We start from the raw sequence: 13,405 nt of genomic DNA on the forward strand, positions 1-13,405 counted from the left end.
CAGACACAGAAACTATAGCAGCTGCCAAATTCTGTGAGAACTTGGATGTGTCGCACCCCAACAGCCTGCCTATAACCTCCTAATTGGGGTGACGTGTTTGAGTTCGTAATGTCTCGGTAGCTACCAAAAGGTTTACCTGTGTGTAAACCTTGGTTGTCCTTGACATGAACATGTTTGAGGACTTTGCAGATCTACAAGCTCATAGCGCGGCACAGAGTGATTATGATAGGGAATAATATAATCATTGATTCATTTAGCATGTCTGCTATGGTGTATATTTAATGCAGTACGTTTTTCAGGCTGCATACAAGAAAAAGAACCCGGGGCCTGGGGTATGCAGCATCTGCCTCAAGCAGGTTTCGGGCCTGTCCCGTTACCTGACAAACATTCACTCCATGACCAACGCCGATGAGCATAACATTTACCTGAAGCTGGGAAGGGGGCGCATCAACATTGACACATGCCCCCTGCCCCCTGCCAATGTGCCCCCACGCCAGAGGCGGCACAAAATTGAAGCGGCTCATCCGCCTCGTGCACGCCAAGAGACATTCTGATGAGAGACGCCGGGTCCAAATCGTCAACACTTTTTTTGTCGGCAGCTGCACGAGGCCAAAAGGCAGCTGGCCAATGTGCGCAGAAGCAAAGATGACCTTTCGATGGTGAGTGACATGGACATAACCATCTCGTCCGATGAGGGCACCCCCGGCGCCTCGCACACCGTGCAGGCTGCAGCAGCACCCGCCGCCGCCCCACAGGCTGCAGTGGGAGGTTGAGCCAAACAGCATGAACATATTTGTTTTGATTACTTACAAAATGATGGAGCTGGGTAGGATCTACCAGTGGTGCAGTTGAATGTATAAGATTGCCTTGTTATTGAAACATGTAGGCCTATTATTCTCACAGAAAAAGTCCCAAAAAGCTTGTACAGAAAAAGAGGCATCCAACCGGATGATCGAAGAGCTTCAAACAGCAGATGGAAAGCAAATCATCACCATCTTCAGAGGTAAAATATAATTGACTATTTACAAACTTGAGATTTGATGTGTGTTTTTGAGTTGATGTAGTAATTTTCCTGTGAATTTTGCTGCAACAGAGGAGACTGATTATTCAATTTTGTAGTTGACTCAAATGACGAATATTCTGATGAGGAGTTGCCCAGGAACTGGAGCGCAGCACAAAAAAAGATCAAAGAGCTTCAGAGGGAAAACCGGGTCCTGAAGGAAGAAAACGTCATACAAATCTTCTCCTCTCCTAAAAGGGGAGTATTTCGTTGCCACTGTCGCAAATTCGCAATATTGCTTGCTCTGGGTGGATCTTTGTTGGTTGTAAAGTGTCTTGAGACAACTCGTTGTGATTTGACACTATAATAAAATTGAATTGAATTGAATTGAAATCCTAGATGCTATGACAGGTAGGCCTATTTAAATAAAAAAACTAATATTCTTGCCATGTCTGCAGGAAAAAAATGAAAAGAAGGGCCAACTATCATGTTGGAAGTCCATCAGTCAAATTTGGTCACAAATATACCGGTATATAACTTCAACTGAGATAGACTACCACAGTACTGTGGTCTATCCTATTTATTGCACATTCAAATATACGTAAAGGCCTACAGTTATGCTACTGACAAGTTCAGATGCGATGCAAATAATAACATAACAATGATGATAGGCTATTATCGGCTTATATGAACAGTGCAACACTGCAGTGATCCAACTGAAAATGAGAGCAATTGAAATGTAGTTAACTTTGTATGAAAACATATTTTGGTCACGATATCACACCATGATGTCCTGACTACAGGAGAATTTAAGTTGAAGCCACTCCAGTCAAATCAACATTGATAAGATAATGAATGTTAATATGTCCATGTTTGATATGTGTGATATTACATGACAACTCAGATGGCCTCTTTATACTTGTTAGTGTTCAAGTTATAACTTTCTATCCGTATGAGTGTCTTTAGACTACTGACTAAATCCTTTGCCACAATATGTGCAACTAAAAGGTTTTTTCCCAAGTAAGAGTCATTGTGTCCTTCATAATTATTGGAGATCAGAATATTGAGAGGTTTAAATAATGACATGGCTCCAATTCATCATCATGTGTTTATTCAGATTATGCATTTGAGAAAAGGCATTGCCACAATATGTACAACTAAAGGGTTTTTTCCCCAGTAGCCTGTGTATTCTTTCGAAAGCACTTGCCACAATATTTACAACTAAAGTGCTTTTCCCCTGTATGAATCATTATGTGAGTCTTCAGATGTCCCATTCGACCAAAGGAATTGCCACAATCTGTACAAAATTAACCCTGTATGGATCACCATGTGTGATTTCAGACTTGCAATTTTACCAAATGCTTTGCCACAGTCTGTGCAACCAAAGGACTTCTCCCCTGTATGAATCCTCATGTGTATCTTCAGAGTACTCATGTGACCAAAGCCATTGCCACAAACTGTACAATTAAAGGGCCTTTTCCCTGTATGAGTTGTCATGTATGACTTCAGACTGTCATTCAAATGGACAGCACTAGATGGTTGTGATGCTCCACTTTCCTTGACATAAGCTTGTGTTTCCACACGTCGAGTCGAGGTGCTGGTTAGAGGCTCTGTCTCTCCGTTTTCAGCATCACCTTCACGTTTCACTGCTAGTAATGTCAGTGATCCATCAGCATCCTCTGGTCTTTGAAGTGGCTCATCTTGTTCCACTTTAATCTGTGGAGGCTCTGGTTCCTCCTGGACCAGACTGGAGCTCCACTCCTGCTCCGTTTTTAACACAGGGTGGAAGTCTACACAAAAGATGAGAGTAATCCATTAAATGTCGGAACAATGTCGTTTTCTATAAAGTGATTACAATTTCTAATTGTTTTGGTCGATGTTTAGATTGTTACCTAAGATGCCATAGTTATATTATAAAGACCACACGCATTTTTTCTGGTTTAACACGGTTTCAGCTTTTTGCTGTGTTGATGAATACAATGAGTATAGCATTGATTTGAATGCAAGTGAACTCTACATTAAAAAATATTTTACACAACCGATAATGAAACCACAAAGTTTAAATGTTACCAACCTGCTCTGTGTAATTTGATGTCTGGTTTTAGAACCATGTCCAGTAGTCTGCGTTGGCGGTCATTCTCTTGTTTGCAGTGTAAAGCTTGGTCCTCGAACTTTGTTATCATTCTTCCAACAATCCCAAGTATCTCTTCAGCAGCAGCTGCAGACAGTCGCTTGTTGACCATAGTTAGCCCTTATAGTCAGCAAATAGTGAGCAAAGACCAGATGCCTGACTATTGACCTAGTCCAGAAGAGAAATTAGTTCAGCTCTTATCAACTGTCTTTCACCCAACAAAAACACACAGCCCTGCTAAATACTCACAGAGGGTGTGTGTGTGTGTGTGGGGGGGGGGGGGGGGGGGACAATAGACAGAAACTGGACAGAAACTGTTGGTTAACTACCGTACCTGTAAGTGTGTGTGTGTGTGTGTGTGTGTGTGGGGGGGGGGGGGGGGGGGACTGTCAACTCCATCCTGGTAACTCCACAGTCTACCAGCCTGGATGCTTCACCAGAAATGTGTGAGAAATTTCTACACTTCTTTGTTGACAAGGTTGCCTCTATTAGAGCCCAGATTGTTATGCGCTGCTATGATCCTTCCATAGCTGTCACCTGCCCTGCTACCTTCAATGAGTTCGCGCCTGTGTCACTTACCTGCCTTGAAAAAAATGTTTCTCAATTAAAACCTGCATCTTGCCCCACTGACATTGTCCCACCACGCCTATTCAAGGACGTTTGGCAGACTATTGGACGAAATGTCCAACTGATAATAAATCACAGTTTTACTGCAGGCGTGGTTCTGACTTATTTTAAACAGGCGGTGGTGGAACCCCTGATTAAAAAACTGAACCTTGACTCCTCTGTATTGTCTAATTTTAGGCCCATCTCTAAACTTCCTTTTATCTCCACTATCTGTACTTTTGCAACTCCAGTCGTTTTTAATTGCACATAATCTCCTTGAGGTCTTCCAATCTGTTTTTAAAGCACTTCACAGCACAGAGTCTGCGCTTTTAAGAGTTTTTAATGACCTTTTAAAAACCACTGACTCTGGTGACCCTGCCATCCTTGTGCTTTTAGACCTCACAGCTGTATTCGACACAACATTCTCCTCTCCCGACTAGAGTGTTGTGTGGGTATAGGAGGCACAGCGTTAAACTGGTTCCGATCCTATCTGTCAAACAGATCTTTCTCCGTAGCCCTAGGTGTCTCCACATCATCCCATGTGGAGTCCCACAGGGCTCAATTTTGGGGCCCATCCTTTTTTCTCTTTATCTCCTCCCTCTGGGTTTGACTTTTAAAAAGCATGGCATCCCCTACCACTTTTACGCAGACGACTCACAAATCTACTTGCCCCTGAATAAAAAGGATCCCACCACCTCCCTGAACACTCTGCTGGAATGTCTTAAGGACATACAAGCATAGATGGCCCTGAACTTTCTTAACTTCAATGAAAGTAAAACAGGTCATGGTGTTCAGACCCAGCACTGCCTGTGACACCTCCTCTCTGGATTTGGCCAACCGTTTCTAAAACCGGTGGTCACAAACCTTGGTGTCAAATTGGACAGTGATTTTAAGTTGGACAAACAGATCAATTCTGTGGTAAAATCCATCAGTTTTTAGCGAAAGTCAAGTCTGCTGTAACTTTTAATGATTTTGAACGTCTCATACATGCTTTTATTTCAACCCGACTTGACTACTGTAATGCACTGTATGTTGGTGTTACCCAAACCTGCCTGTCACGACTACAGTTGGTGCCGTGTCATTAGTCAGAAGGTTCATTGTTCCGAAATGACTATCCCTATCTCTAACCCTAACCTAAACCTAACCGCAAGCACGGGAGCAGTGCATGTTCGGACTAACGGGACTTCGGATCTATGGGTAGTTCCCCTACAGGTAGTCCAAAACGCGGCCGCTCGCCTCTTAACAGGGACACGGAAGTATAACCACATCCCTCCGATTCTTGCCTCCCTACACTGGCTTCCTGTGCGCTACAGGATCCAGTTTAATAGTTTAATGTTTGCTTTTAAGTCTGTAAATGGGTTGGCACCTGTCTATATTTCGGAACTTGTAACTCCCGAAGTATCGACAAGGGCCCTGAGGTCGACTGACCAGTCACTTCTCAAGATCCTTAAAGGCCTATTCATAGTCTGGATTTGCGGTGGTGAGGTGACCACCGCTCCGGTGGTGAGCTGTCCACCGGAGCTGAAATAACGTTGAGCGGTGGTGAGTAAAAACAGAGAGAAGGGCTGGAGCGGTGGCGGTGGTTTGCTCTTCACCACGGCTCGTGACGTCATGTTGTAGTTCGGCGGTCACCCCACCACCGAAAATCCAGACTATGTATGAGCCTTAAATCAAAGCTGAAATCCCGGGGGGATAGGTCATTTTCTGTTGTAGCACCCACACTGTGGAATGAACTTCCACCTCATGTCAGAGCTTCTCAATCCTTGTCTGTGTTTAAATCACGTCTGAAAACTCACTTGTACTCCTTGGCATTTGAACATACTGATTAAGAGTTGCTGCTTCCACTGCATTGTGTCCTTATGTGCCCTGTCTATGTTCTGTTGTTGTTGCTTTTTTTTTTGTATTTATTGTGTAGGCCTACAGCACTTTGTTTCAACCTTGTTGTATACAAATGTGCTTTATACATAAAGAGGATTGGATTGGGGGGTGGGGGGCTCTATGGTAAGTGATATTTTTATTAAAACAAAAAGTGTTTTGTTAAAAGATTGTATTGTTGTAATGTAACTTCACAGGTTGTCCCTAGCAACACAACACCCTCCTCCATCAGGCTAATTAATAGGAGCCATGCATGGCCGGCGTTTAGCTGGCATTGTTTGTCTGCTCGTGGGGTTGCGTGTGGGAGCATCTCGTGCTGAAGGTACCCTATATGGTGTGTTTAAACGTTTATCGCTATTTAGCATCTTTAAATCATACTGTTGTCCTGACTCTGAAGGTGCTCACTGCTAAACCCCTTAGCCTACCTGTTTGTTTTGCCCTCGTTTGCTTTGCAAACAGAGGCATTCAGATCGAGCCCTGTGCCCTGGGTGTCATGGTCACGTCCTGAGCCCCTCCCTGTTTGTCCATGATTTTCCTCTGTCTCTCCCAAGTCCTGCTCCTATGACTCTGATTGCCCTGAGTGCCATCACCTGTGGGGACCAGCTGAGCCAGGTTGGGTGATGAGCTCCAGTGACTATTTAAACTCTGCCTTGTGTTTGTTCAGTGCTGGATCTTAAGTTAGTGTCAGGTTTTATGTTCAGTGTATCATGTGTATGTACTTCTGTTATCCTTTGTCATTTCCCTAGTAAAGTCAAGTTTATGCGATCTTCTTGTCCTGCCTTTGTTTGAGTTCTGCACTTGGGTCCTAACACCTGCGAACCGTGACAGTAAGATCCAGCCATCATTGGACCCAGCAGAACTCACCAGCGCTGAACAGAGCACACTTTGGCCATTCTCTCCCTGTGCCACTGATGTCACTGTCCAGGATCTTAACTTCCTACGTCCCCCTTGTCTTGCCTTCCTGAGACTTGGAGACCCCACCCTCCTGCTCCTGTCAAGTCCTGTGTTCCTGCCTGCGCTGACCTGGGAGGCCAGCCTGTGCAGCACCCTACCTACCCTAATGACCAGCTTGTGCCCTCTGCTCCGCGTTGAGTGTCTTGATGATGAACCGCGCCAGAGCCCTGGCTAGCCATTATCCTGATGTCCCCTCCTCCCCCGACGAGGCGACGACCAGCTTGTGCCCTCTGCTCCGCGTTGAGTGTCTTGTTGATGAACCGCGCCAGAGCCCTGGCTGACCGACGCCCTGATGTCCTCTCTCCCTTGATGACCAGCATGTGCCCCCTGCTCTGTGTTGACACGTCTGTGATGACCCCCACCAGAGCCCTTGCTGACCACTTCTTCCCAGTTCCTCCTGCCCCACCTACCTGAGGATCTCCATGTTCCACCCCCGTCATTCTGAGTTGTCCTGTGGTCCAGAGTGGCCTAGAAGGACATCTGGGATCTGTCCCTTGGCGGGAGGTACTGTCATGGTCACGTCCTGAGCCCCTCCCTGTTTGTCCATGATTTTCCTCTGTCTCTCCCAAGTCCTGCTCCTATGACTCTGATTGCCCTGAGTGCCATCACCTGTGGGGACCTCCGAGTCCGAAGTGAAAGAAAGTCTGATTGCTTCCTTTGGTTGGGTTTTCCTTGGTTTTTGTTGCCTCATGTGTTTCTGACACCGACTTCCAGATAAACTCTTCATATTTTCCCTTTCACCGGGAGTGAAACGGAGTCTAAATCAAAGGCGAACATGGAGATAGAGAGAGAAGTGAAGAAGATGACCCTGGGTCATGATTTTGGTGCTGGGGCAGCATGTTTGAAATGCAAGGACAAATGCGAGGGCTTCGAGTTGCATTTCTGGAGAAAGATCTGCCGGAACTGCAAGTGTGGCCTGGCGGAGCATGACGTCCAGATGATCTCCGAGGAGAACCGGAGGGTGGGGAAGCTTTTCGAGGACACCAAGTACACGGGCCTCATCGCCAAGCTCAAGACGGACGGAATCAAGGGCGGCTACAAGGGCAACATGGTCACCATCAGCCTCAGTGGCCCTTCCACGGCGTACGTGGTGCCTCCCAGTGGCTCCGCCGCTGTCGTGGCACCACCCGGTGCCGCTGCCGGATCTGTTCGGCCCGGTGGTGCCGCTGCTGGTTCTGGACAGCCTGGTGGTGCCCCTGGCGGTGCCGGTTCTGTACATCCTGTTGGTTCCCCCGGTGGAGTTGCCGGTTCTGTACATCCTGGTGGTGCCGCTGCCGGGTCTGTCCAGCAGCGTGTCAGTGCGTGGTCAGTGCCAGCCAGCACCCATCATGCCCAGGCCCAGCCGATGCCAGCCGGCGTGGCTGCGGTCAAGGCTAGCACCGTGCCAATGACCGTCAGCAGCACCGCAGCAGCCAATGTGGTGCCAGTCAAGAAAGATGTACCCATGCACTCTGTGACATACGAATGGGCGCCCCCGGTGGCCAACACCAACAAGTATATGGCGGTGTGCTACATGGAGCTGCTCCCCCCTCAGAAGCGCCCCGTGGCCGGTTCGGAGGGCGCGGCGTACCGCCGCCAGCAGATGGCCTGCCAGCTGCCGGAGCACGACCAGGACCCGTCCAAGTGCCACGAGCTGAGCCCCGCCGAGGTCAAGCAGATGGAGCAGTACGTCCGCAAGTACAAGGACGAGGCCCTCGGCATGGGAGACATCATGCTGCCCGGGGAGATGTTCCTGGCTAGGGCTGGGGTTGTAGGGCAGGGAGGTGTTGGAGCTGGGCAGGGAGGTGTTGGAGCTGGGCAGGGAGGTGTTGGAGCTGGGCCAGGAGGGCCTGGGTCAGGTACGAGACCCGGTGTGGGAGTTGGAGGAGGCCCCGGAGCCATGAAGGCAGGAGGAGGGGTGGGGGCAGGTGTTGGAGGGGCTGCCCCTGGAGGTGTGGGTACCGTGCCCAGTACCGGTGGTGTTGGTGGTTATGGACCGGGAATAGGATCAGCTGGAAGTGGTGTTGGAGCGGGCTACGGGCCTGGGGCTGGTGTTGGAGCAGGCTCCGGGGCTGGTGTTGGAGCAGGCTCCGGGCCTGGGGCTGGTGTTGGAGCGGGCTACGGGCCTGGGGCTGGTGTTGGAGCAGGCTCCGGGGCTGGTGTTGGAGCAGGCTCCGGGCCTGGGGCTGGTGTTGGAGCGGGCTACGGGCCTGGGGCTGGTGTTGGAGCGGGCTACGGGCCTGGGGCTGGTGTTGGAGCGGGCTCCGGGCCTGGGGCTGGTGTTGGAGCAGGCTACGGGCCTGGGGCTGGTGTTGGAGCAGGCTACGGGCCTGGGGCTGGTGTTGGAGCAGGCTACGGGCCTGGGGCTGGTGTTGGAGCAGGCTCCGGGCCTGGGGCTGGTGTTGGAGCGGGCTACATGCCTGGGGTTTGTGGTGCGGGTACTGGTGCGGGCTATGGACAAGATGCCGGGCGTGCTGGGGTTGCGGGCTATGGACAAGATCCTGGGGTTGCGGGCTATGCACAAGAGATTGGGCCAAGAGACATGCAGGGCACTGCTACTACTGCTGGAGCCATGGGCATCCCCGAAGCTCCACAAGCGGGACTGCCTCATCAGGCATTTTCGTGCAACCACTGTCAGCAGCCCATGCGGCAGGGCGACCCGGCGGTGTACGCGGAGAGGGCGGGCTACGATAAGATGTGGCACCCCGCCTGCTTCGTCTGCTGCAAGTGCAGCGAGCTGCTGGTGGACATGATCTACTTCTGGAAGAAAGGCAAGCTGTACTGCGGCCGTCACTACGGCGACAGTAAGATCCAGCCATCATTGGACCCAGCAGAACTCACCAGCGCTGAACAGAGCACACTTTGGCCATTCTCTCCCTGTGCCACTGATGTCACTGTCCAGGATCTTAACTTCCTACGTCCCCCTTGTCTTGCCTTCCTGAGACTTGGAGACCCCACCCTCCTGCTCCTGTCAAGTCCTGTGTTCCTGCCTGCGCTGACCTGGGAGGCCAGCCTGTGCAGCACCCTACCTACCCTAATGACCAGCTTGTGCCCTCTGCTCCGCGTTGAGTGTCTTGATGATGAACCGCGCCAGAGCCCTGGCTAGCCATTATCCTGATGTCCCCTCCTCCCCCGACGAGGCGACGACCAGCTTGTGCCCTCTGCTCCGCGTTGAGTGTCTTGTTGATGAACCGCGCCAGAGCCCTGGCTGACCGACGCCCTGATGTCCTCTCTCCCTTGATGACCAGCATGTGCCCCCTGCTCTGTGTTGACACGTCTGTGATGACCCCCACCAGAGCCCTTGCTGACCACTTCTTCCCAGTTCCTCCTGCCCCACCTACCTGAGGATCTCCATGTTCCACCCCCGTCATTCTGAGTTGTCCTGTGGTCCAGAGTGGCCTAGAAGGACATCTGGGATCTGTCCCTTGGCGGGAGGTACTGTCATGGTCACGTCCTGAGCCCCTCCCTGTTTGTCCATGATTTTCCTCTGTCTCTCCCAAGTCCTGCTCCTATGACTCTGATTGCCCTGAGTGCCATCACCTGTGGGGACCAGCTGAGCCAGGTTGGGTGATGAGCTCCAGTGACTATTTAAACTCTGCCTTGTGTTTGTTCAGTGCTGGATCTTAAGTTAGTGTCAGGTTTTATGTTCAGTGTATCATGTGTATGTACTTCTGTTATCCTTTGTCATTTCCCTAGTAAAGTCAAGTTTATGCGATCTTCTTGTCCTGCCTTTGTTTGAGTTCTGCACTTGGGTCCTAACACCTGCGAACCGTGACACTGGGCACGTCCGCCCAATGCATGCATGTATACCAGTTAACAGAGGTAAGGCAGAGTTACGCTGCTATATTATCATTGTTGAGTTATGATTGGCAAGTTATTAATTATACTATTCTGTTTGCGGAGGTTGCCAGAGCTGTGTCCTATACTGTGGGTCAGCTGCCCAGTGTGTTTGTACCGTTTAACTGAGGTAAGGCAGTACGTTGCACTGCTATATTATAGTTTGTTTTGATTTGATTGGCCAGTTATTAATTATTATTTTGTCAGGAGTGAGGTTTAGATTGAACCCAGGATGCAAAGCCACAGTAGACAGAGTAGATTTAAGAATTGTATAAGAGAAAATAGGCAAATCTTACAGTAACAACCAGGCAGGAGAACAGTAGCCTAGTCCAAACAAGCTAATCTATGGAGCATAATGCAGCCAGAACAGCAGCAGTCCAACAAATACAAGGCTTAGCCTACTGTGTAGAAATGCAGGCAGTAAAGCAGGATGTCCAAAAACATAGTGATGGGCGTCTGTTACTGAAGCGTCGGCACACGCTCCGAAACGGAACTTAATATGCATGTGAACCAGTGCTTCATAGCTTGCTTCACTGGGGGAAATAAATCACGTGACCATGACGTCCGAACCAGTAACTGTTTCATTCCTCCCAATGAATCAGCAGACTGGTTCACGGGTTCACGCCCACGTCATACCGGTTCGTTCTGTGAATGAATCACCTGATGGGTCCCGTGCCACCCGGTGCCACCCAGCTGTGGCAGCTGAGCCCACCTCTCGATTCTGACAGGTCGAGACAGTTAGATTTTTAGCGCCTTCCCGTCTTTATAACCGTCTCAAACAATGCACAATTTGTGGGTTGCAGTAGTAGGCGTTTGCATAGTAGTTGTTGTTGAGTTGTTGTTATATCATTATTACATTGCGTTTGCTTGTATTGATCGTCGATCGTCGTCATGGAGCCAGCAAGGAAGAAGCCAGCTTCTGCTCGATCTGACATGTGGCAACATTTTGATATTATCTCTCCGGGTAAGGTAGGCTATATATAGTGTGTTATTATTACTCATACTCATCATGACTGTTTAATATCTTGGCTGTTTGGAGGAAACCATCTAGCTTCATTTTTTTGGTTTTTGATTATTACTTTTTGTAATTTTGTAAGTCTGGTCTGTGTGTTTTTCAAAAATATAAGGTTTTCTTAATTTCCTGCATGTTTATTTTTCATTTCCTGACAGCAGAGCTATATGCAAGCATATAAGTAAAGTTCTTAAATGGTGAACAGCCAGCAACTATGGATTGGGTTTCATTTTTATCAAATGCCTTTCTCTTCAGGTTCTGTGCTTGGTGTGTGCTCAGGAGCTGGCGTATCATGGGAATACTACCCTCCTGTTAACCAGGAGGGTAGTCGAGGTAGGCTATTATATTATAATTGATTTATCACACTGCACTTATACATTGACTATATTCCACGACATGTAAATGAAATGTCTGATGAATCCTTATTTTTACATATTGTAATGTATATATTTCTGTCTGTCTTAGTAACTAACCGGAAGCAAGAGCTGGATGAGGCTCTTGTGAACATGCATGGTGGTGAAAGACTGCCAGCCCTTTTCCATCGTGGAGGACTCTGGATTCAAGGAGTTTGTGGGATTGTTTGATCCCACATATATTCTTCCATCCAGAAAGGCTCTGCAGCAGATGATGTTGGCCAGATATGAGGAGGAGAAGGCCAAGGCCACGGCTGTGATGGAGAGCGTAGCGGCTGTGAGCCTGACCAGTGACATGTGGACCTCCATGAATATGGATGCATATCTGGCAGTGACAGCCCATTATGTGGATGACTCTGCTAAGCTGGCCACAGTGGTTTTGGGAGTGGTGCCTTTCCCAGCAGCTCATACTTCTGAGAATATCGCCAGTGAGTTCAGGATTCTCATGGTGGATTCGGGCATCTATGATAAGGTGGCAGCCATTGTGACAGATGCAGGGGCTAACATGGTTGCAGCTGTCAGACTGTTAGGGAAACGGAATACTATTTGCTTTGCACATGGACTGAACTTAGTCGTGAAGAAGGCACTAGTGTCAACGCCTGGCCTGGAAGACCTGCACAGGTCACGGAAAGTTGTCACTTACTTCAAGACCAGCACTATAGAGCGAAGGAGATGCTGGGACTAGACCAAGACCAGCACTATAGAGCTAAGGAGATGCTGGGACTAGACCAAGACCAGCACTATAGAGCTAAGGAGATGCTGGAACTAGACCAAGACCAGCACTATAGAGCTAAGGAGATGCTGGAACTAGACCAAGACCAGCACTATAGAGCTAAGGAGATGCTGGGACAAGAGCAGCACTATAGAGCTAAGGAGATGCTGGGACTAGTGCAGAAGACGGATAAGAAACCAGTCCTGAAGCTGATGCAGGAGGTGGACACTCTCTGGAACAGCATCTACCTCATGTCCCAGCGTCTGTATGATGAGAGGCAGGCAGTGGGGGGGCCACTCTTTCCACTATCACAAATGATCTGCCACCGCTGTCCTCGGAGGATTACGAAACCATGGCTGCATGCATACAAGTCCTTCGCCCATTTTATATGGCAACAGTTGAACTGTCGAAAGAAAAGAGAGTCTCCGGATCAATGGCCATCCCAATGGTAAAAATGTTGCTTAGGGTAGGTTCCCTCACAAACAGAGATGGGCAAAATACATTGAAAATGTATTTTGATACAAAATACAAATACTGGGTCAAAAAATGTATCTAAATACAAAATACATCTTCCATCCCAGCTAAATACAAATTACAAAATACAGAAAAAGTATTTCAAATACGTATTTCAAATACATGGATTTCAAATACTGCCCATCTCTGATGGGCAAAATACATTGAAAATTTATTTTGATACAAAATACAAATACTGGGTCAAAAAATTTATCTAAATACAAAATACATCTCATTTCTTCCATCCCAGCGAAATACAAATTACAAAATACAAAAAGGTATTTGAAATACGTATTTCAAATACATGTATTTCAAATACTGCCCATCTCTGCTCACAAAAAACATGCAGTAATCCTGGTCACTAAACTGCCTC

General features: G+C 48.3%; 1 protein-coding gene across 1 annotated transcript; it reads left to right on the top strand.

Annotated features, from left to right (window-relative positions):
- Positions 1-7,186: 7,186 nt before the first annotated feature.
- On the top strand, positions 7,187-9,651 carry LOC310875921 (uncharacterized protein; the record flags this gene model as incomplete). Its single annotated transcript, XM_083789355.1, has 2 exons — positions 7,187-7,768; positions 7,808-9,651. Exons 1-2 carry the CDS (start codon positions 7,342-7,344, stop codon positions 9,649-9,651), a joined length of 2,271 nt encoding a protein of 756 aa, XP_083645481.1. The 5' UTR covers positions 7,187-7,341.
- Positions 9,652-13,405: the final 3,754 nt, after the last annotated feature.

The sequence above is a fragment of the Protomyctophum parallelum genome (genome assembly GCF_964188405.1).
Source record: "Protomyctophum parallelum genome assembly, chromosome: 18".
Lineage (NCBI taxonomy): Eukaryota > Metazoa > Chordata > Actinopteri > Myctophiformes > Myctophidae > Protomyctophum > Protomyctophum parallelum.